Source organism: Spermophilus citellus, assembly GCF_964194105.1.
Source record: "Spermophilus citellus genome assembly, chromosome: 8".
Lineage (NCBI taxonomy): Eukaryota > Metazoa > Chordata > Mammalia > Rodentia > Sciuridae > Spermophilus > Spermophilus citellus.
Window position 1 is genome coordinate 69,381,134 of NC_138189.1, and position 23,858 is coordinate 69,404,991.

Consider the following 23,858-nt stretch of genomic DNA (forward strand, 5'->3'; position numbering starts at 1 on the left):
TATTGGATGACAATGAAATATTGAGATCTTTATTTAAAATGTGATCCTAATTATGTATGTATGTATTTTTGTGTAAAATGCCTCATGTACTAACAGAAGAAAATATAACAACACACTGTATCGCCAGGAGAAATGTGTGAGGTGATGGGTCTTTCCAAGTTTTAATGAGGGTTTTACAGTCAACACATCATTAGGTGCTTACCTTTAAGTCACGTTTTACTGATAACACCACTTTTTTTTTTCCTGTGGACATATCTTATTTTGAGAATTTTTTACGAACTGGAGTTATTATCCTAGGGCCACTATAGTTTTAATAAATTCTTCAAAATGAAGCAGTTCTTTCTTCAGCTCATCTCTCTTACACTACTCCATCATATGCAAGTCAAAGAAGCCTATTAGTGCATTTGGCATTTGGCCTGAAAACCTCCTCAGCCAAAGTCACAAGTTCATCAGGAATGTATTCCATGTTCCAAGTTACAGTAGTCACTAATCTCACTCATTTTTTAGTACTTTTGAAAAAGCAAATATCTTTTTCTAGCTTGTAATATCATTTCCTTCACTGTTCTTCCAACTCTTACTTTACCAACTGTCTCTACTCTGTGTGGTTCCAATGTCAATACTTGTATTTTTAGATTTTTGTTGCATCAACACCCAGTTTCTGGTAGGAATGACTGCTTCGGGTATCTTTTGCTGCAGAGAAAATCACTTGGAGTTCTTTCGATTTAAAACACACTGATCCTTTTGGATCCTGCTTTGCAGCAATGCATGGCAGAGATACCTTGTGTCTGTTCCATGTGATATTGTTTGCAGAGGTTTCGTGCGGCTCAGTATCCTAGAGAGCTTTGCATATTAGTCTGGTGCTAAGGTGGATCAGCCAGAATGGCTGATGGCTGGTTAGACTCTGCTTTCTCTTTGCAGTCTTTTATCTTTGGCTTCTCCACCTGTTATCCAATTGTTGGAGATGTTTCTGTGGCAGCTTAGGACTTAAGGCAGCAATAATTGAAGTATAAGATCTATTAGGGACTAGCCCTAGAACTGGCAAAATGTCACATCTACTGAGTACTCTTGATCAAAGGCAAATCACAAGACCAGCCCAGATTTAAAAAGTAGAAAGTTAACTTTACTTCTCAGTAGAATTCGTGTGATGGATATGCAAAGTTGGTATAAATTCATAGTCATATTTGGAGACAATCTATTTTATTCATTCCTCACTCAACAAATAACAATAACAATGGAGCGTTTTCTGTGTCAGACACTGCTCCTTGTGAATAGGACAGACAAGGTCCATTCTGTTCTGGGTTTTTCATTATTAGTCGTGGGCAGATAACCAATAAATAGTGAATACAGAAATAATTTTATAGCATGATGAGGGTGACATGCTCATGCAGTAGTGAGAGAAGCAGTGGAGAGACTCATCTCCTTCCTGACGATGTAACACTTGAGTTCAGACTTGAGTGACAAGCAGCCTGCCATACCTCAGATATAGTGGAGGCACTTTCCAGGTAGAAAAAGAGCAAATGCAAAGGCCTAGGGACAGGCACAGCCTCACTTATTCCAAGATCATAAAGAAAGCCATCGTGACAGGAGCACAGTGAGTGATGACCAATGTACACACAGGTGAGCTGGAAATGTTTGATTCTGTGTGGTCCACAAACTATCGCAAGATTTTTAGTTTTTCTTTTAAGTGAAATGGTTATCTATTGAAAGATGCTGAGCAAGTAAATGAAAAAACATTTATTTACATATTTAAAAAACGTCACTCTTGCTGGGCATGGTCCGCACAACTGTAATCCCAGCAGCTTGAGAGACTGAGGCAGGAGGATTGTGAGTTCAAAGCCAGCTTCAGCAACTGTGAGGTGCTAAGCAACTCAGTGAGACCCTGTCTCTAAATAAAATACAAAACAGGACTGAGGATGTGGCTCAGTGGGCTAGTGTCCCTGAGTTCAATCCCCAGTACCCCCCTCCCCAAAAAATAACTCACAATGGCAGCCTCAGTATCCTCCTTTTGATAAGTAATTGTCATGTTTTTAATCTCAGTCCCAGGCAGGCCGATAAGCATATTCCTGGATTATGTTGATACAAAAAAAAAAAAAAAAACCCAAAAGCAGTGACCTAAAATGGAAAAAATAGCATATTTGTGGCCAAATGTAATTATGAGCTAATCAGATAAGGGTAAGAAAAATCTGTAATTTCTCAAGGGATGGTGAAGATATTTTCAGGACCTTATTTAAATATACTTTTTGCCCCATCCACTTTTTTGGTTAATTGACCGAGTTTGATATTTCACGTGGTAAAGCCTTAATCATGTTTCAGTCTTTAGCAAGTGGAGACAAACTGCCAAGGATCCATTAGTTCCAGTTAATCTCACCAATGTTCACCAGAAAAATGATTTTATATATACATAAGTATATGTGTGTAAACACACACACATGTGCATCTAATGTACAATGTGTATGTATATATTTGTATGTTATACACACAGCATTATGTGTTACAGATTATACATAATGCTTTGAATTAATATCAGAATGTAAGAAAAACTACAGAAATTTTCCACTGTGAAACATAATTGAAAATGAGAATGATTAGATACTTTTCCCTGTTTGTTCCAGTAGTGCTCATTTCTCACAAAGAGACAAAAGAACTTCTCTTTTATCTTTGTTAAAATATATGTATTAAAATCTGGAAAGAAGTTCCCACAGCTCTTCTCCAAAACCATTCTTAGTCATTGATATAATAACTCTAAAGCCCTGATATTTGATTTTTAAAGTAAACTTTTTCTAATAACATTTTAAAATATTTAAAATTCTAACAGTATAAAGTGTTAAGATTCTTAAAAATAGTATTAAAATTATATTTTGAAGCAGGCATGATGGTGCACATCTTTAATACCAGCAGCTCAGGAGGCTGAGGCAGGAGGATGTCATGTTAAAAGCCAGCCTCAGCAAAAGTGAGGCACTAAGCAACTAAGTGCCACCCTATCTCTAAATAAAATACAAAATAGGGATGGGGATGTGGCTCAGTGGTTGAGTGCCTCTGAATTCAATCTCCAGTACCAAAAAAAAAATATATTTTGATTTATATACAATTTAGAATACAGAAGAACATAAGAAGGAAGGATTAGTATTTCAAAATTCAGCAACTCTGAGAGCTCTTGCTATAAACAGCATATAAGGAAGTGCAGTAATTATGCAGATTTAGATATATAAATGTATCAAAATACAGATATATGTGTATATACAAAGTATAGGAATTATGCAGGGTTTGCATCTCACCTTCTCTACATTATCTCATGAGCATTTTCTCAGATCACTAAGTAGTTTTCACAAAACATGATCTCAAAGACCACATAATAATTCATCATAGCAGTGATTTGGCTCCTTTAATTCTGCTTCTATTGTTCTCAATGATTTTCACATATCAATTCTCTACTGAAGAGCATCTGTGTTCATGAATCTACCAGTGCTTTTGAAGCTATGAATCCATTTGGGCCTTAGAAGATAATATTTCACATTTGAGTGATTTGAGTGAAAGGAAATATTTTATCCTACAGGAGAAAAAAAAGTGGTTGGCAAAAAAGGCTTTTGAAGCACCCACTATTTGAATTTAGAGGGGTTTCAAGTACATGCACCAGCTTTGATTAAATCATGCACTTTCTGTTCTTCTTTAATTGCATCAAATGTTATTTTCCAATTCCAAAGTTCAAGTTTGAGACTTGAACTATATATGCATGACTTATCACTTACACAGCTGTGATATATTCCCACGGACTCCCTGACCAAAAATGGATTTTGTAAGAGAGAGCATTCTTATAGACCTAAAAGAATTTTTATTTTATCAGTTCCTGTCAATTGTTAACAAAACAACCCAAACCAGGTACCATAGTTTCTAGCCATTCTTGTCTTTATTCTTTGTATTTAGGATTGGAAAAAAGTTAAAATACCATGTATTATATTAAACTGCTTCAATTTAAGAGAAAAAAGAAAAAAGAAAGAAAAAAAGAAATCTAGGAGAAGTAAAATCAAATTAGAAACTGAGTGCTCTTTTGTTTCCCAAGCTCTCCAGATGGTGTCAGCTGTTAAAGAAGATACATTTTGGAAGATCTGGAGAGGCAGGGTCAAGAATAGAGTGTGGGTGTCAATCTCACAGCATTAACTGCTGGGCAGCCAAATCCTGTGCACTTACTACACAGCTCAGGTGCAAGGACAGAGGCTGTATGAAGCCAAGGATTTTACACACTCTGTCCGGGAATCCCACTAAACAGCTGCTGTCTGAGGTACCCCAGACACCCACCCAGTTTTGAATTCCCATGTCTCTCTTTTTCCTCTTCTTCCCTTTTATGTATTTTTTAAAATTTGTTTTTGTGACTAAACAAGCAGCAAGTCAACAGAGATATGATGGGAGGACAACTAGAAATTTGAAGACAGAAAAGGCAGACATAATTTAATCATCTGGAAAGCAGTAGAACTCTAGACTTTACTCACAAAAGTTATAAAAAGAGAAATAGAGAGTGGGGTGCACTAGAGAAATGGGAGAGATTCTCAAACACTAGAATAAGAATAATTTAGAGGAATATCTTTGGATTCAGTTGCCAGAACCCCATTCACCCTCATTCTAGTTTTAAATTTGGAACTCTCCAAGCTGGGCGTCTTTATTTTAAACAAATCTCCAGTTAATTCTTATATGCATGGTCCTAAAACCATATCTTTGGAAATACTATCTAGGCTCTATACACTGCCAGAGTGTGTGGTAAAGGGCTAATACCCATGAGAAGTGATGTGCCTCTGTTTTCTCCTAAGAATTGGGGTGGGGGTATAAATCAACCTCTCAACATTATTGGGAACATTATTTCTGACTAGTGTAAGTAGGTCTTTTTTTTTATTGGTTGTTCAAAACATTAAAAAGCTCTTGACATATCATATTTTATACATTAGATTCAAGTGGGTTATGAACTCTCATTTTTACCCCAAATACAGATTGCAGAATTACATCGGTTACACATCCACAATTTTACATAATGCCATATTAGTAACTGTTGTATTCTGCTACCTTTCCTATCTCTACTATCCCCCTCCCCTCCCCTCCCATCTTCTCTCTCTACCCCATCTACTGTAATTCATTTCTCTCCTTGTTTTTTTTCCCATTCCCCTCCAACCTCTTATATGTAATTTTGTATAATAATGAGGGTCTCCTTCCATTTCCATGCAATTTCCTAGGTCTTATGATACTGTGAGATAGGAGAGATATTTTTTTAAATATTTTATTTTTTTGGTTGTAGTTGGACACAATACCTTTATTCCAAACATTTAGTTTTATGTGGTTCTGAGGATAGAACCCAGGGACCTTTGCGCACTAGGCGAGTGTTCTACCACTGAGCCACAATCCCAGCCCTGAGAGATAAATTTTTCTGGAGAGTAAAGTTGATGTATACAATGCATAATTTCCTATCTGCTGAAAAGGACCTAAATTTTATGACAGTCTGAAAAGTATATCCTGTACCTTTATGTCTCAGTTTGTGTAAAAATGCAAAAGCTAGAGAGTTCAGTAGCAAACTGTAAAAGTAGGAAGCCTTTGTGTCCTAGTGTAAATGAAAGATCTAAGGATAGGTTTTGATGGAGGCAAGTAAAAGCAAGTGGTACCTTGAGGGGTGTGCATAAGTAAAAGGTGTGAATTTACCTCTGGAAGGTTTAGAAAGGTAAAGAACAAAGTCCTAGTGGTTTGCCTAAGGCATGCCCCAAGTTCATGAATGGTCAACTGGCTGCCTATTTTCAGCATCCTAAATAATTCTCTGAAGTCAAAAAATGGGCCAGCCCTTTGAAGTCCAGAATAGCAATTTAGTTATGGCAAGTCTTAACTTCCTTATTTTCTAATGCAGATTTGATACTTATAATGATGTGACAGAATGATAACCATTGCCTTTTTCTCAAACTTTTGTCATTTAGATACTACCATTGTGACTCTAACCATACCCCTGTAACACCTGTACTGTTTATTGACATTTTTCCTTAAACATATTGACTGTTTTCTTTATCAATTTCATTGCACAGGGAACTCTATTTTCTAGTTGAAAAACTTATGTTAATATAAGGTCAACACAGCATAAATGTGATGACAACAAAACTATGTTATTAAATGAGCCTTGATAGAGCTGTCTCCTGAAACTCTCACCCTAAGGTTATCTGGGTTTTTGATGAAAATGGAGATTGACAAGTGCTGTTTGTTACCCCTTTACCATGTCTTTCATTACTAATGGGTACTTCCTCTTTGATATCATCATGAGAGTTGAAAAAGAATGAAAAATGGATGAATGTTCCTTTTTGTAATTTGATGTCACTGTCCTGGTTTTGTGGTACTTTTAATTACTAAGGAATAGACCATGCTTTACGAAGATCTGGCTGTTAGTTAGCACTGGCAGGTCCAATTTTCTTGAATGCTTGGCTTTTTATCAAATTTGAGCAATGCTTATATATCACCATGAAATCCTCTTATAAATAAATATACATACCAGTGTCTGAAAAATTAATGAGCTTTAAGGGGAATTATCTTATATACATAAAATACTCACATGAATGGGTATTTACTAAATGTTAGACATGGCATATGTTGTAATACTAGGTATCTGTCACATTTCCTTGTGTTTTATTCTTCTTGTCATTTATGTAAAAGGCCTGAAGTAAGGAAAAAGCTTTGTTTTCCTCCCAGTTTATCTTTTCGGAATTTGAGCTCATTTCCACTGATACCCAGCAGGGTTATGAGTAGAAATTCCTAGTTTGTCACGACATTTCTCAGTATTTGGTGTACCTATCAGTTGGTGTTTGTTTACTTATTCAAAAGGACAGTGTAGAAGTTATGCTCAGACTTTGGTGATTGGTAGGTTTGGGATTAATTTCTATGTCCACTATTTATCATCTATGTTGATGACCTGAGACTAGTTACTTACTCCTCAAAACTCCTCTTTTCTTATGTAAAATGAATATAACCCCCACAGGGTTGCTGTATTCATTCACTTAAATATAAATCAAAATGGAACAAAACACCTGTGGTAAATGGTACAATGTGAATAACTACAGTACTGGCTCTGATACTCAGTTTTATTGCCATTATTGTATATATCTATTTATCACTATTATAAGTGTGATCATGATGATAGCAATGGCAATTTAGTTTGACATTTTATATAAGGATCCCATTCTCAAATCTGCATGAGATAGAAACTAGTTCTTAACCATAACTCTTCAGTATTCACTATTTTTAATCCAGGAAGTCTTCATTCTGCTTTGAAATCTCCATGGCAATTTCCACTAAAAGAAATAGGACACCTGTAAACTTTTATCTTCTGAAAGTGTGTGTTTTTATGTTTTGTAATTCAGATTGTAAATTTTTGCAAGAAAGTGCATTCCTTAAAGTGATATGTTTTTGAAATAGATTTATTGAGTCATAATTTCTATTTCATGTAATCCACCTATTTCAAGGGTAAAATTAAAAGATTTTCCATAAATTTACCAACTGAGGCAACCATTACCATAAATCTGTTTCAGAACATTTTTATCACCTCAGTAAGATCCGCTGTGCATGTTTATTGTTTCCTCCTGCCCCTTTTTCTTCCCAGGCAAAAAAAAAAAAAAATCAATCTAATATATGTCTCTGTAGTTTTCTCTTTTCTGGACCTTTCATTTAATTGGAGTTATTCAATATTCTGTTGCATCCAGCTCCTTTCACTTAGCATAATATTTTTGAGATTTGTCCATATCATAACATATAGCATAGTAGTTTGTTTCTTTTTATTGGTATTTCACTTAATAGGTTTATTATATTTTTGTTTATTCATGCATCAGTTGGTAGACATTTATATAGTGTCTACGTTGACCTATTGTGTATAATGCTTTTGTGAACATTCATGTACACAGATTGTTGTATTGGTGTGTTTTCATTTCCCTTGAGTATATAACTGAGTGTGAAACTGCTTGCTGGGTCTTATCTGTGTTAACTACTTGAGAAACTGTTGAATTCTTTTCCAAGGGATTGAAATACTTTCAATTTCCAGGGACAATGTGTGAGTGTCCTAATTCTTTCCTTTCTGTTTGTTTGTTTATTTATTTTTGTTTTTCTTTTGTTTTATTTTTTGAGGCAGGCTCTTGTTGCTAAGTTGCCTTGTCTGGCCTTGAATTTGGCAATCCTCCTGTTTCAGCCTCCTCCATAGCTGTAATTACAGGTGTGCTCAGTTACTCAAGTTTTTTCCTAACCCATCTAATGAGTGAGAAATGGTATCTTATGTTAGTTTTAGGATGCATTTCCCTAATGATTACTGATGCTGAGTTACCTTTCCTTGTGCTGATAAGTCATTTATATACCCTTGTTTAAAAAGGCACATGGTTAAAATGTTTAATTTTCTGATTGTCTTGATAATCCTGATAAGAAAATGGTTTATGAATCTCTAAAAAATTAATAATAATATTGTAAAAATATATGTTTAAGATTGAGATAAATACCTGTAATGAAATGGGAATATGAATCTACATAACCATGAGGATGTCATTGAAGGTATTCATTTAATATTCTGAACTCACAAGGTAAAACTTACTAGAACTTGCAGAACTACAGTATGAACCCAAATAAGGTAAAGAAATTAGTGAATCTTGGTCAACTTTTTTATCTATATCACCTAGAACAATGTCTGACATAATATAGTTACTCAACAATTTTTTAAAATAAATGGATAAAGGATATTCAAGCAGAATATTTTTTATATTTTAAGAATATTGGCCAAATGAAAGAATGCTGATATTTCTGATGTCATATAATAGAATATTTATGTGCTTATTTTTGTAGATTTAAATTCTATAAACTGGAAATTATTCTGTTTCAAAAATTTTAAAATTCTGCTTGAATTTTTGCAAGAAAGTGCATTCCTTAAAGTGATATGTTTTTGAAATAGATTTATTGAGTCATAATTTATATTTCATGTAATCCACCTATTTCAAGTATAAAATTAAAATATTTTCCATAAATTTACCAAGTGAGGCAACCATTACTATAAATCGGTTTCAGAACATTTTTATCACCTCAGTAAGATTTTTGTCAACTAAGGCAAAATTCCTGACTAAAAATATATGTAAAGTCATTATTCTGTGAAAGTCACAGATCTAAATTATGATTAGTACCTTTTTTTGTTTTCTACTCCTGAAATACTCTCATGAATATGGGTGTATTTTACTCCCAGAGTAAAGCTAGATTTGGGCTGATTAGAATAGTAACCAAATAATAACAATAAATACCAAAACAAAATAAATAATAAATAAAACAAGAAAAGAATCTTGCTTATTCTTAAGTAAATCTGATTCATCACTCTTCTTTACTCTGAACTCGCTTAAAAAATGATCCAACCAGGCTCTGGAGGCTAAGGCAGGAGGATTGCAGGTTCAAAGCCAGCCTCAACAACTTAGCAAAGCCATAAACAACCTAGTGAGACCCTGTCTCAAAACAAAAAATAAAAAGGGCTGTTGATGTAGCTCTGTGATTAAGCACTCCTGGGTTTAATCCCCAATACCAAAAGAAAAAAAAATCTAAATAGAAAACCCTAACAGGATAAACATCTGTCTATATGGAGACAGAATATCACATCCAATGAAGAGCATGACATTATTTTAACGTAAGGACAACTAGTACTTCCTTGCTTTTTGTCCCCACATCCAATTATATAAACATATTAAGAAACTAGAATAGTATCATCTAGATAATATGCTCAGAATACTTCTGTGTTGTAATGAAGGACTGCTGAACTACCCAGAGACAAGTTTTGTAAGGACTTCGATTGTTTTGATACTAATTCAACTCATCCATATAAACCAGAAAATCTTTTTTAATTCCTTGCAACTCTGTAAGTTAGCAATTTGACATTGTAAAACTAGGCCTCTATTTATTCATCTCCCATATAAGGTTCAAAGCTGTTTCTACATTATTGACTTTATTGGAAGAAACTGCCTTTCCTGAAAAAAGAATGTTTGCATCCTTTGTGATTTGTTCCAGAATCAGGTACTTACAATTCATCAAATCTGTGATAATTATGGAAGGAAGAGTGTGCAATGCCACATTAATAAGAATATAGATAGGAAAGGAGAAGGGAAATTTTAGTTGCTATTTAGTTTTATTAGCTAGAATAATTACTAGTGATATTTGATACTATTTTATTTTAAAAAATAAATATTAAAGTATGTATATAGATTTGTATACTGTTAATAGAATTATAAGAATATCAACAGAAACAAATATGCCTCCTAGCATCAGACATCAACAATGTTTCTCTGGGAAGTACTTGGTTATATAATCTGAAATCTCTCAGAGAAAAGATAAATTGCTGAATATATTATCAGGGTTACATTTCCTTTGCTGATCCTGAAATATCTTCTGTACAGCTTAGTGAAGGAAAAAACATGAAGGCAGACAAAATAAAATTGTAAAGCAACTAAATATAGCTGCAATTTCTCTCTTTTGGCTAAGCCAAGTTCATTAACTTTTGCCAACATTTCGAAGATGGTATGAATTACAGCTCATAAAGCACCTCATCCCGTATGCTATTGAAACAAGAAAGGGCTACATGATGATGTCTTCAGCGCATATGCTTACCAGTGTGAGACGTGAAAACTGAAAGTGTCATGTAGACTGTCTATGAAAGAATATCCTCATGTCTGCATATCAGGAGTCAAATGTTAGGAAAAGCAACATGCTCCAATTAACCAAAGTATGAAACCTCCTTGTTTATTTAATCTAACTAGATAATTGTATAATTATAGTGTGCTTAGAGATTATACATTATTTCTCCCAATTGTCTTGTTTTCAAAGATATTTCCCAGGGTGGGCAGGGGAGAAGTAAACAAAAAGTGTCTCAGACTCTCTCTCAAATTATACTCATGTAATCCATTAAGTAGTAGGAGCTATTTTTAAGTATAACTTTAAAATTTCTGTAAATGAGTTTTCTGGTTGTCTCTCTTAATCTCAGTGATTTCTTTGTTTCCACTTGAAAATAGGTAATCTGAATTGAAAATAAGATATCAGTCTTTTTAAATCAATCCTACATTTCTTGTAATATATGTTTCACTTTGAAGGTAGGAAGTAGTGTTCCATGAAGCAGTCCAAGAAAGAGTTAATATGTGGACATTACTCCACTGTGATTCCCGTCCTGGATCCAGAATGCTTTTGTTGTTAAGCAACTCAGTGACCCAGTCTCTAATAAAACAGAAAACAGGGCTGCTGATGTGGCTCAGTGATTGAGTGCCCCTGAGTTCAATCCCTGGTAACTCCCCCCCCAAAAAGAACATATGATACTTTGTATCTCTGGCATGTTTTGCCACCAAATGTCCTCCAGAGCCATCTATTTTGCTACAAATGATACAAATTTCATTCTTTTTGGCTGAATAATATTCCATTGTGTATATATACCACATTTCTTTATCCATCCAACAGTTGATGGACACATAGGCTGATCACTTACATTAGCTATAATGGACAGTGCCATGATAAACATGTACATGCATGTATCTCTTTGTATACTGATCTTGTTTCCTTTAGGTATGTGCTCAGATGTGAGATAGATGAGTCATATGGGAGGTCTATTTCTAGTTTTTTTGAAGGACCTCCATAATGTTCTCTGCAATGATTGTATTAATTTACATTCCCACCAAGGTGCGTTAGAGTTCTTTTTCCTCCACATTCTCACCAGCATTTGTTGTTGTTGCTGTTTTTTAAATAGTCATTCTAGCCGGGATGAGATCATGTCTCATTGTAGTTTTGATCTGAATTTCCCTGAGAGTGATATTGAACATTATTTCACATAATTGATGGACACTTGTATTTCTTCTTTTGAGAAATGTCCATTCATTTGCCCATTATTAATTAAATTACTCATTTTTGTTGTCATTATAAAGGTTTTTGAGTTATTTATAACTAACCCTCTGTCATATGAGTAGTTGACATAGAGTTTCTCTCATTCTGTGGTGAAGGTTGTCTCTTCATCATATTGATTATTGCCTTTGCTGTGCAGAAGATTTTTTGCTTGATATAATTCCACTTGTCATTTTTTGCTTTTGTTTCCTTTGTTTTCAGGGTCCTATCCAGAAAATTGTTTCTTGTCCAATGCCTTGAAGTTTATCCCTTTATTTTCTTCTAGTAAATTCGGAGTCTTAGGTCTTACATTTGGAATATTTAACATTTAAATTATGTTTTGTCGGTGTTATTGTGAGTGTATATGTATGTACAAGGTAGCCTGTTCTTAATAGAGTTATAATGATATAATATTGATTTCAGGAAACTTCTGAATATTCTGCTTCAAACTGTATAAATTCCTCGATTTTGCTAGCCTTTCCTCTCCCATGGAAATAGCTGAGAAGATAGTGGAAAAAGTCAGAGTTTACTTTTAATCTTCAGGCTAAATTTCAATTTACTTAGACAAATTAGGACATAGCTACTTAGAAAATGAATCGATGCCTTCAAGCATACTAACTCAAACTCACAACTCTGATAATTGCTCTACAAAATAAGTGTTTATTTTTGTGTTATTTATATTTACCTATATCACTTAAATTAATTTCCATTTATATTCAGCTGTGGTATTCATAAGCTACACAGCAAGACATTTTACTTGTAATTTGTTATTTAGTTGCTACTGTTGACTACTTCCTATATGTGGGTGCTAGGAAAGTTAGGGGTGGGATGGCAGGCTTGTGGCAAGAAGGTGCTGTGGTATTATTAGTGGAGGTGAGTGATATAAAGTTGAACCTAAGCAATGTTGGTAAGACTGCTAAAGAGGTTATGGATTCATAATGTATTTTGTCAGAATACATACTCTTTAGTCATCAGGATTTTTTTTTAATTCCCAAGTGATTCCAATGCACATGTTAGGCTGAGAAGTACTAATCACAGATTAAGGGTCTTTGCAAGAAGAAAATTTAGTTTGACTTCTATGTACCTTGCTTATTTATATGAAGATTAATGCTAAAGCAGGAAACATTTTATTTCAAGCGGAGCATGTGAGTCAGCTTTACATCACTGTGACCAAAACACCTGACAAGAACAACTCAGAAGAGAAAAAACTATATTTTGGCTCCCAGTATCAGAAGTCTCAGTCCTTAGATGACTGACTCCATTGCATTGGGTCCAAATTGAGGCAGCACATCATTGTGGAAAGAGTGTCACAGAGGGAAGCTGCTCTCCTCACTGCAGCCAGAAAGCAGAGGGAGAGTTAAGGGAAGGGGCCATAGGGAATATGCACCTTTCCATAGCAAGACTTCAGTGACCCATCTCATCTAGCCATGTTTCACCTGCCTACAGTTGCCACCTAGTCTGTCTATTCAAGCTAGGATGGGCTAATTAAGTTATAACTCTCACAATCCAATCATTTCACCTCAGAATTCCTGCAGTATCACAGGAGCTTTGGGAGGGATACTTCATATCCGAACCATAACAGGGAGTATTGTGGCTCCTAGTCAGCTTTGTTTATGTGAAGTTCAATGTTTAGAACACCTAAACATGCAGTAGCAAGGTTTGGTATTGAGGTGTACACTGTCATCATTGTAGATAATTGTACTTATGGATTTATCCTGGGGATGTCCATGAAAACAGTAACACCTAGAGGCCAGCAGAAAAGGAGCTTGGGAAATACAAAATGGTGGCTAGAGGAGGAGAAGCTAAGGAGGTGCGGGGTGAAGACAAGAGAGACATCAAAGAGGCAATGAAATAGACTTGCCCATGAGAAGTATTAGAAGTCAGGAGTAACCCAAAATCTATGATTTATTACCCTGTTTGAGGGTGTAGTTACTTTCTATTTGAGGAGTCTATTACTTAGAAGCACCAAACTCAAATTGCTCACAATCATCTCTTTCTATGGCTCTATTACCTGGCTATATTCTCATGTATTTTGTTACTTTGATCATCTTGTTTGTATAAAGGGAGCTCTATTTGTGTGTGTGTGTGTGTGTGTGTGTGTGTGTGTGTGTGTGTGTGTTCACATGCTCATGCTCACAGGGTCAAAATGTTTGTTTTACATGATTACCTTTGTGAGGGAGAAGTTCTACCCGAGTAATTCTATACACATAAACAATTCTAGAAGTGGGAAGGAAAAGAGCAAATGTGACTATTGTTAAGCATGAACAACATTTTCCCAATATTGTTACTTCCACTTCCTCTTGAATTAGGGAATTTTGTGGAATGAGTATGTGACAAACAAGCTCCTGTGGAAGGATCCTGTGGCCACATTTAACTGCTAGCCATTGCCCACTGAACTCCCTCCTTTCCTTGGAAGAAGTTTTCTTCTCCAAATGCTTGTTCTATATTAGTGTTTCTTAACATGGGTTGCATACAAGAGTAAAATCTCATGTTCAGGTTATATCAGTCAGATTTGCTTTAGCTATCTCAGTCCTCAATATTTTGAAATACTTTCCAGATGATACCAGTGTGCAAACCAAGGTTGACAATCACTATATCTCTATTCAGCATTGTTTCCATTAATCTGTATTTAACTGACAGCATGTTTTTGTTTTTCTGCTAATATTTCATTACTTAATACTGTAATAGTACTATGAACAGTTTTCTAGGAAAGCTCACCAAATGCAGATTCATGGATTGTATCAGTCAGTCCTGACTACCATAACAAAATACCATAGACTGGGTGGCTTAAAAAACAAAGATTTATTTTTTCACACTTCTGGAAGTTTAAAACTAAGATAGGGGTTACATTATGGTTAGGGGCTGGTGAAGGCTCTCTTATTGACTTGCGGGTGGCTGCCTTCTTGCTGGTTCCTCATGTGATTTTTCTGCAGTGTGGGCATGAAGGGATAGGGAGAAAGAAAACTCATAATGTCTCTTTCTATAAGGACACTAATTCTGTCAGTCAAGGACCCCACTATCATGACCTTGTCAGAACCTAATTGCCCCCCCCCAAAGGCCTCTGTCTCTAAACACCTTTACATTAGTGGTTAGGGCTTCCACATTTGGATGTGGAAGAAACATGATTCAGTCTACAAAAAGATAGTTGTGTAGTTCTCTGCCATCAGCATTTTTAAACCAGGAGAATTGAATTGGAATGAGCACAAACTCAATGTATTCCAGGAGTTGGCCTGGAGGTGAAACAATCTTTTGATTTTGTACATAATTTAGTGGTGATACTTATGTAAGTGTTCAATAAATTAAGACATTTGAACCAGATGCAAGTTTCACTGCCAAAAAAAAAAATGTACCAGTTTTGACAGATAAGTAATAAATAAGTTTGAACAGAAGCAGACTCTTCCAAATGGCATTGAGTTTAGTTTAGTTTAGAGCTGCTTAAACTTTTGGGTTAGCTTTTCTGTGTTTTGGTGAACTCAGGGGTGGAGCAGGTTGCTTAAGCAAGACATTTTGGGGCAGAGTTCATCCGGGCAGTGCTGTTGCATGTCTTCATTTTAATTTATGTTCTCCCTGGAGCCTGGTAGAGATGACATTATTATTTTCTTAATTTGAAGGTAATTCTTAGGTCCTCTTATTGTGCTCGTTGCCGATAAGTCCACAATATCTTTAATAACTTCCTGTGTGAATGCATTGGAAATTCATTCTATTCACTTAAATCAAGGGATTGATTATACTGTGTTCTGTGCATGGTAACCAGAATGAAAAATTCCCTTTTCTAATTATGAAGCTTAAGTGTTACAAGGTTTTGTCTATGTGGTTTTATACTTGTAATTATGGTGGCATTTGGATTTATCAGTGTGTATAAGTATATTTATTAGGGAAGGAAGAGTAGGGTTACAGGATGAGAAAGGAGGGATTGTTTTCAGATCTTTCATTCCCATTAAGATTAGTAAAAGCCTATTGTGCATAGATTTATAAACAGTGTGACGAGTTTCCAGGAAGTGCAGAGAATATTCTTAAGATCACATATCTGACAGGGTATTAAAAGTTAGACTACACGGAGAGTGTTATAAAGTTGAAAACTTGAGCATGGTAAGGAAATGTGTTGACAGGGACCAGATAGAGATATAAGCTAAGCTCAAGGGAGGGAAAAAAAGATCTCTTGTTGTTCATCTATCCCCCCCCCCCAAGGTATCCTGAGGCAGTGCCCACCATAGGTGTTCAGGAACTATGTAGTGAATGAATGACAGATTCCAGAAGGATCAAAAGATGACCCATGAGAAAACTAAATTAGATCAATCATGGGAAGCTTCACGGAGGTCTTCAAGGTTGAAAACAGTAGTGAACACAAGGAAACAGGTTTCAAAAGCAAAGTCCAAGTACAATATGAGGGGTAAACAATTCCCATGTGTTGATCAAGTAAGCATATGTTACAAAGCTCCTCCTCATCTGGTAGCTTCTTTAACGAGCATTTTAGAGGCCCTCTCTCTTCTCTCTCTTTCTCTTTTCTATCACTGGATATGAAGTGTATGATTATTTTTCCTAACTTCTGAGCAAATTCTGTTACCAGATGAGTGAAAGAATCTTGAGTCTATGTAGTGATTTTACATTACCAAGTAGTTTTGAAGTCCTACCAAAGGAACCCATCTGTGTGATGTCCTGTTCAAGTGCCTCAAATGGGATTAATTACAGAATCTACTGGTTGGATCACAGAGAGGGCCTAGAGTGTGGAGAGGTGTTGTTGTTGTTAACCAGGTAACAATTTTTATTCCCCATTGTACATAGACTTTTGTCACAATTAGTCACTTCACTTCACTTTGGCAAAGACTAGATAAATATCTCTGAGGCAAAATAACATGTCATTGAAGGTGCATTAGGCTATTAACACAAAACATTGGTATCTCCTTAATTAGTTGTATGTAGTAAAGTAAATATCAATGAATCAAAGTAGTGGCTTTTTAATCAGAGATATCAGGCTGGAGAGTTAGATGTGGAAGATTGTCATCTCATAGAGTAAACCTACAAAGAGATTTTTTCAGAGAAATTCCAGTCTCCCATTGCTCTAGGTAGCCTATTAGCAGCCACAGCAGAGTGACCCAACGTGAGCCACAGGACATGAATCAGAAGAGGCAAAGCATGTTGGAGTCCGTCCAAAAGTAATTGTTTCCTTCCATTCAGTAGGAAAGTACAAAGCCAAAATGAGAAAGCTGAAAAAAATGCAGAAGTCTCTATTTCTAAAAAGAACTAGGTTTAATGAAGTCCCCCAAAAAAGTCATAAAATTTTAAGTCTTTAAACAAAACTTGAATAGCCTTCGTTAATTGGAGAAAAAAAAAAAAGAAGACAGAAAATACATACGATCATTCTTTATTATTTCTATGTCATTTTCATTTCGGTGTAATTACCTGTGGCCATATATACTATAATACTAAAAAGCTAAGGCAAAGGATTATTTCAGGCAAGGAATAAAATAATCATCCCACTCCATCTCTCTTACTTTGATTCATAGCTCCAATGTTTTAATTCTTGGAACATCACTGCAGCTTTGGTGTTAAGAAAGTTGCTGGTAGAGGAAGAATGATTCTGCTGCCTTCCATCCTTCACAATTTTCTCCCGGCCTCACAGTCTAACTTTGCAAGCTTGCCACCTAGTGTTCGAATGTTCTCAACACCAAAATGTTTCCCTTCTTCAGAAGCGAAATAATAGAGAAAGGAATTCAGGATGTTAACATAAAAACAGTGTGTTCCAGGAAAGTGAATGGAATGAATAAATCGTCAAAGAAATTCTAAAACAGATTTCTTGTTAAATATGTTCCTTTTTTTCTTTATTATCTTCTTTCTTTATTGCATTTACTCATAAATATTTAGCATAGTGTTTATATAGAAATATAAATTATATATAACACACTCAACATATTGAAATATATATGTACTTATTTTGTATTTTGATTTTATATTTTTCTCTCTCCCTTCTTATAACTTTAGCAACATTTTGTCATTGAATCTAGAGGCAAAACAGATCCCACCCAGTCATGACAGTAGGTTGAATTACAGTGAAGTCAAAAAGTGGAAGTAGTTTATTGGAACATTTGATTGCACTGCCTCTCCTGCCTCAGGCTGCAATTTTGTTACTCCTGGTGGCTGCTCTTTCAAGCCAGGCACTTTACTATATAGGAACAGAGACATAGAAGGTTTGGATACTCGTGAAATGGACAGCTTTACCAGTAAACAACAACACATATGAATTTTTTTTGTCTTACTACTGAAACTATTGTAGGTCCATCTTTTTTAAAAAAAATTGAAATTATTTTTGGAAATTAATAAGCCTGAACCTAGATTTCAAGAGGTCCTTGAGATGTGATTTTTATTCACAAATCTTTAAGAGGACCTCTTTATTGATATTGCCTTACCATTGACAATTTTTTAAAATATACTTATTTGTTAGAAAAATAAAGTTAATGTAACATGCCCCATTAGATCAAATCATCATTTATCTTCAAAATCACTCATGGTATGCTTATTCTGACAGACTCTAACATCCACACAAAAAACCTCAGTGCATGTCCCCAGGTAGGTAAAGCTCTGTGGCTCATGAAGCTGCTCCCTGCCACTCTAACCATATCCACCCCATTGGAGGCTCTGAATTTCCCAGTCTTTAACAGGTCTTTAAGGGCACAAGGCTGCCTCCCTCTTCAAACTGTTTCCCTTCCTTACTTTAATCAGTAATGCACTTCTCCGTCCTTCTGCTCTCAGTTCACTCTACTACACCCTTCCAATCTTAGTCCAAGCCTCATTTCCTCAGAGAAGCCCACCCTATGCCTGGTTAGTCCTCTATTGTTATTAAACAAAATCCTATAGTTTTCCTTCTTACCACCCACTACAACTCTATAATTACATAGTATATTATCATTGGCTTAATATTTGCTGCCCCCCTAAATTATAAATTATAAGCAGGCTTGAAAAATACCTTAATTTGTTAATTCCTGAGACCCTAGCCACTGTGTTTTCTATAGTGTCCAACACAGAATAGATACGCAGTAAATACTTGATGAAATCAATCCATGAGTTCAAAATTGAGAACTGAGAGGCACATTGTCCTAGCTCACATACATATGGCATCACCATTGGGACAAGAGAGTACTCCCTAGTGCTGCATCCCAGCTTCTATTCTAAAGGCAGAGCCTTCCACGGTCTTACCCACTCCTGAAGCTGGGAGTATGGTGTAAGCTTTTACTTCTTACAAAATCCCCTGATTTACTCACTACCACATTTCCTGCCTCACTTAATTATTCAACCTGCTTCTTTTCCCCCCCAAATAAATAACTCCCACTCAAAAACAGTTTGGTTCCCCTCTTTCCTGTTATCCATCTTCATGGATTAACATGGAATGGGAATACAGAGAAGAAAATATACATTCACATTCAGTAAATTATCCTGCCACTCTGATGTTCTGCAGGGGATAAATATAAATTATATGAGTTATGTAAAGAATATGTTAAAATTGTAATTGTTTATTTTCAGAGGATTTCCTTTCTCTTTCTAGAGGGATCTAAGAATTCCCAGCTCTTTTAGAATAGTAGACAAGCAATTATGCTGAGAGCCAACATCTTCATAATGAGTTGTGCTTAAAAAGTGTGTCATACTAAGCTTCAAGTATCTGGAACCAATCACCAATGTCTCCCTAAAATGAGTTCAACATTTTGAGAGATGAAGTCAGGATTCAGAAGTAATGAATTCTGACACAGAATACAAACATACACAAACATAAATTTGGTATTTGTTGTAAAGTGTATTATATTTTGTGGCCTGATATATTCTCATAGTTTTCCAAAGCTAACACTTTTGCTTGCCATCCAATATACACATATGAATCAGATATAACTTTCCCACGTTCATATATGAATACACAATGAGTGAAACTCCACATTATGTACAACTGTAAGAATGGGATCCTAATTAGAATAAGTTATTCTATATATTTGTATAATATGCTGAAATTCACTCTACTGATATGTGTATCTAAAAAGAACAAATAAAAAATACACACCTAAACAAAATGCTTGAACTTTCAACTATTTTCACACCACGTGAAGGAGTCTGAAAGTGTCTTGTCACTCTCTCTTTCCCACCCTTGGTGGCGTCTAATAGACATTACAAAAGTGTGTGCTCCCTGGAAACTGGATTGACTGATTCAGTTGCAAACTTAGATAGAATTGGGACTCCTTGGCATATATTTCACACTAATAATAATAATAATAATAATAATAATAAACTAAATGATATAAAGTTACCCCCTAAAATACCTTTCAACTTCTGTCTCCATAGCAACACGGATGTGCACACTGTGGCCTCACTCCTTAAACTGTATCTTCGAGAACTTCCAGAACCAGTTATTCCATATGCTAAGTATGAAGATTTCTTGTCATGTGCCAAGCTGCTCAGCAAGGAAGAGGAAGCGGTAAGTTGATGCATTTGTTTTTAATAAGCTTTGGTATGCAGGTTTTGTCTGTGTTTTTACTATTTAATTTGCAATTTTCCTCTTGTCCTATTCTTGGACATTTCCCCCATTCTCTACATCACACACATTTAGACCTTCTATGCACAACTCAAGTCCCATTTCTGTTCCTTGTCTGATCAGAAAGAAGAATGTGGCTGAATGAATGAAATCAGTGCTTTATGGCACTTGGGTCCCCTAAAGCGTTGATTCATGGTGCTACATTAGGTCACATCTTCCAAGAAGAACATGGGCACCTTGTTTCATAATCTCCTTTGTTGAGTACGTCCAAAGTATCTCAAATAATGGCCTATAAACCAAATCCTACCTCCTGCCTAATTTTGTTAAAGACAGCTTTATTGAGATGTAATTACCGTACTGTACAATCAATGGTTTAAACTTTATAATTCAGTACTTATATATTCTCAGAGTTGTGCAACCAGCACCAAAATTCAATTTTAGAATATTTACAAAATTTCTATTTCCCTAAAACAAACAAATCTCAGAGCCTCTGTGAATTCCCCTTTCCCCAGCTCTTGGCAAATACTAATCTAATTTCTTCCCCTATAGGTATGCCTCTGCTGGACATTTTATATAAACAAGATCATTCAATATGTTGTTTTCTGTGACTAGGCTTTTTCATCTTTTTCAAAGTTCATTCACATTGTACCATTTATCAGTATTTCATTTTTAAAATTTCCAAACAGTATTCTATTTTTTATTCATTCATCAGTTTTTAAATTTCCATTATTTGACTATTAGCAATAATGCTACTATGAACATTTATGTGCCAAGGTTTGCCTGGAAATATGTTTTCATTTCATTTGGATATATACCTTAAAGATAGAATTGCTGGTCCATATGTAGCTCTATTTTTTTTCCAAAAAGAGTGTGCATTTTTAATTACCATCAGGCATGTGTGCAGATTCCAATCTCTTTACATCTCTGCCATCACTTACTGTTATCTGTCTTTTTGACCATAGACATTCTAATACATGTCAGGAGTGTATCACTGAGGTTTGAATGGCGTTTTCCTGATGGCTAATGATGCTAAATATTTTTTCATGGTGTTTATTGGCTATTTATATACTTTCTTTGGAAAAAATATCTATTCAGATTAGTTTCCTATTTTTAATTGCATTACAAGCATCCCAGTCTCTCAGGTGGTTGATTCCAGGCCTCCTTGCAGATACCTAAATCCATGAATGTTCAAGTCCTTTACATAAAATGGTGTAGTGTTTGCATATAACCTAGGCATAGCTTCCTGTATACTTTAAATCATCTCTAAATTATTTGTAGTACATAGTACAAAGTAAATGCTGTGCTAATAGTTGTTATTCTGTGTTGTTTAGGTAACAGTGACAAGAAAAATGTCAGTACTGTTCAGTACAGATACAGTTTTTTCCTAACATTTTTAATCTGCAGTTGGTTGAATCCATGAATATGGAGGACCAACTGTATTTGTCTTATTATTGAGTTGTAAGAATTTATATAGTTAAATCATGTTCCTTATCAGATATATGATTTGCTAATGTTTCTCCCATTTAAATTATTATCTCTTCATTTTCCTGATGATGTCCTTTAAAGCATAAAACCTTTTTCATTTTGATGAAGTATTTCATGTATTTTATTTATTTTTATTTGGTCATTTGTGCTTTTTGTGTCATGTCTAAGAAGCCTGTGTTTAAGAAAAAGTCATATTTACTCCTCTATGGTCTTCTAAGAATTTTGTAATTTTGTAACTCTTACACTGAGATCTTTGTTCCATTTGAGCTCATGTTATGATGCAGGGAAAGGAGCCAACTTTATTCTTCTGCATGTGGATATCCAATAGTCTCAGCACCATTTTTTTGAAGACTCTTCTTTCTTCCATTGAACTCTCTTGCTATAATTTTCAAAAACTGCTGCCTGTTTTTACAAATGCAGTTTTATTTTTGTTGTTGTTTCATAATATCAACTGTGGCTGTTTTTGTATAACAACAGAATACTCCGGTAGTTATAACAGAGACCATGTGTCCTGTAAAGCCTAAAATACTTACTAACTGACCCTTTACAGGAAGAAGAAATCAGATTGCATTATTAATTGGCTTTTCTAGGGCCATTTACATTTTAGAGGAAGTTCTACATGAGAAAAACAGAAGAAATTAATCCCTTGTGAACTTTCCAGGAAGATCAGGCTTTCCAACCCTCTTTGTGTCGCAACTAATGATATACTGTAGGCATGACCAATCCAGAGAGATTAAATAGTCAGTAGGCATGTGTTTATCTAACTTCTAGGCATGGTGAAAATGGGAAGGACCTTCACTACATCAATGCTATTTTTTGTTTTCAACTAATGAGTTGAAAACTCATCAGTCATTGTGAACAACTGTTAAAAATGTTAAAAGAGCTTCACTTAAGTCTGTTTCTCTACAAATAATACATAACAGTGGGGATATGTTCTGAGAAACATCTTTAATATGTTTCATCATTGTGTAAATATCTTAACATGTACATATACAAACTAAGATGCCCATACCATCATTAGATGGATGATATAATCTTTTGGACCACCTTCCTATATGTAGTCATGATTGATTGGCACATTATTGTACTATATTGACTGCAGTTATGGGAAATATTTTACATACTTATACATTTCTGAAAATATTTCTAAAATATTCCCCATAACAGTGGAACATCTTCAGGAAAGACTCTTTCACTGATAATATGTGCTGAAATAAAGAACAATATTGCTATTTTCTACTTACTTTAATAACAAGATCAATACATAGATGACATTAATTCTCTTCTTCTTTGTACTCAGGGTGTTAAGGAATTAGCAAAGCAGGTGAAGAGTTTGCCAGTGGTGAATTACAACCTTCTCAAGTATATTTGCAGGTAAGAACCCTCATAAAGACAAAACTAAACAAAATAAGACTATATTTAGCCTGTCCATAACTATACTCAACAGTGAATAAAACCCCTTAACTGCTCTAAGCTCCTATGTTAATCTCTGAAAAATTAGAAGGTTTGATAAGGCTACCTCCAAAGTTTCTCTGAGTACTGCAGTTGCTTACTTTTGTAATTTGATGCTTTAGAAATCTCTCTTGCCTCCACATATTAAAGATAAACATTGCTTTGAACTTCCATCCAAGTTGTTTGTGCCGTGTAGGGAATGGCATTGTAGGAAAAGGAGCAGGGATCCTGGCCTGAGGTGGATCTGTGTGGGAATGAAGGTCCCATCAGTGACTACGCCTATGTCTTATCCTTTCTGAGTTTCAAGGTCTTAATAGAGATGGTGGTGAAGAACACAGCCCACACAGCTGACTAGGAACAACGTAGTTTAAGATCCATGCCAGAAACTGTGCAGTTCATTGTCAATATAACTGAGTAGGATTTCTAAAACCTCCCACCGTAACTTTTTCTAGTGATTTTTATGTTTAGAAGAAAGTAGGACCTTAGGTTTCAGAATATGAAAAAGCAAGATGCAATTTCAGTGGCATCGTATGCT

The 23,858-nt window shown here is 35.2% G+C and overlaps 1 protein-coding gene across 6 annotated transcripts in view; it reads left to right on the forward strand.

Annotated features, from left to right (window-relative positions):
* ARHGAP24 (Rho GTPase activating protein 24) overlaps positions 1-23,858 on the forward strand; it is a 754,850-nt gene that overhangs the window by 708,114 nt on the left and 22,878 nt on the right. For all 6 annotated transcript variants that reach the window (XM_081303914.1, XM_081303913.1, XM_081303916.1 and 3 more), the window contains 2 exons: positions 20,197-20,329; positions 23,172-23,245. In XM_081303914.1, coding sequence (XP_081160040.1) covers positions 20,197-20,329; positions 23,172-23,245 — 207 coding nt within the window. The remainder of the gene's footprint in view (positions 1-20,196; positions 20,330-23,171; positions 23,246-23,858) is intronic.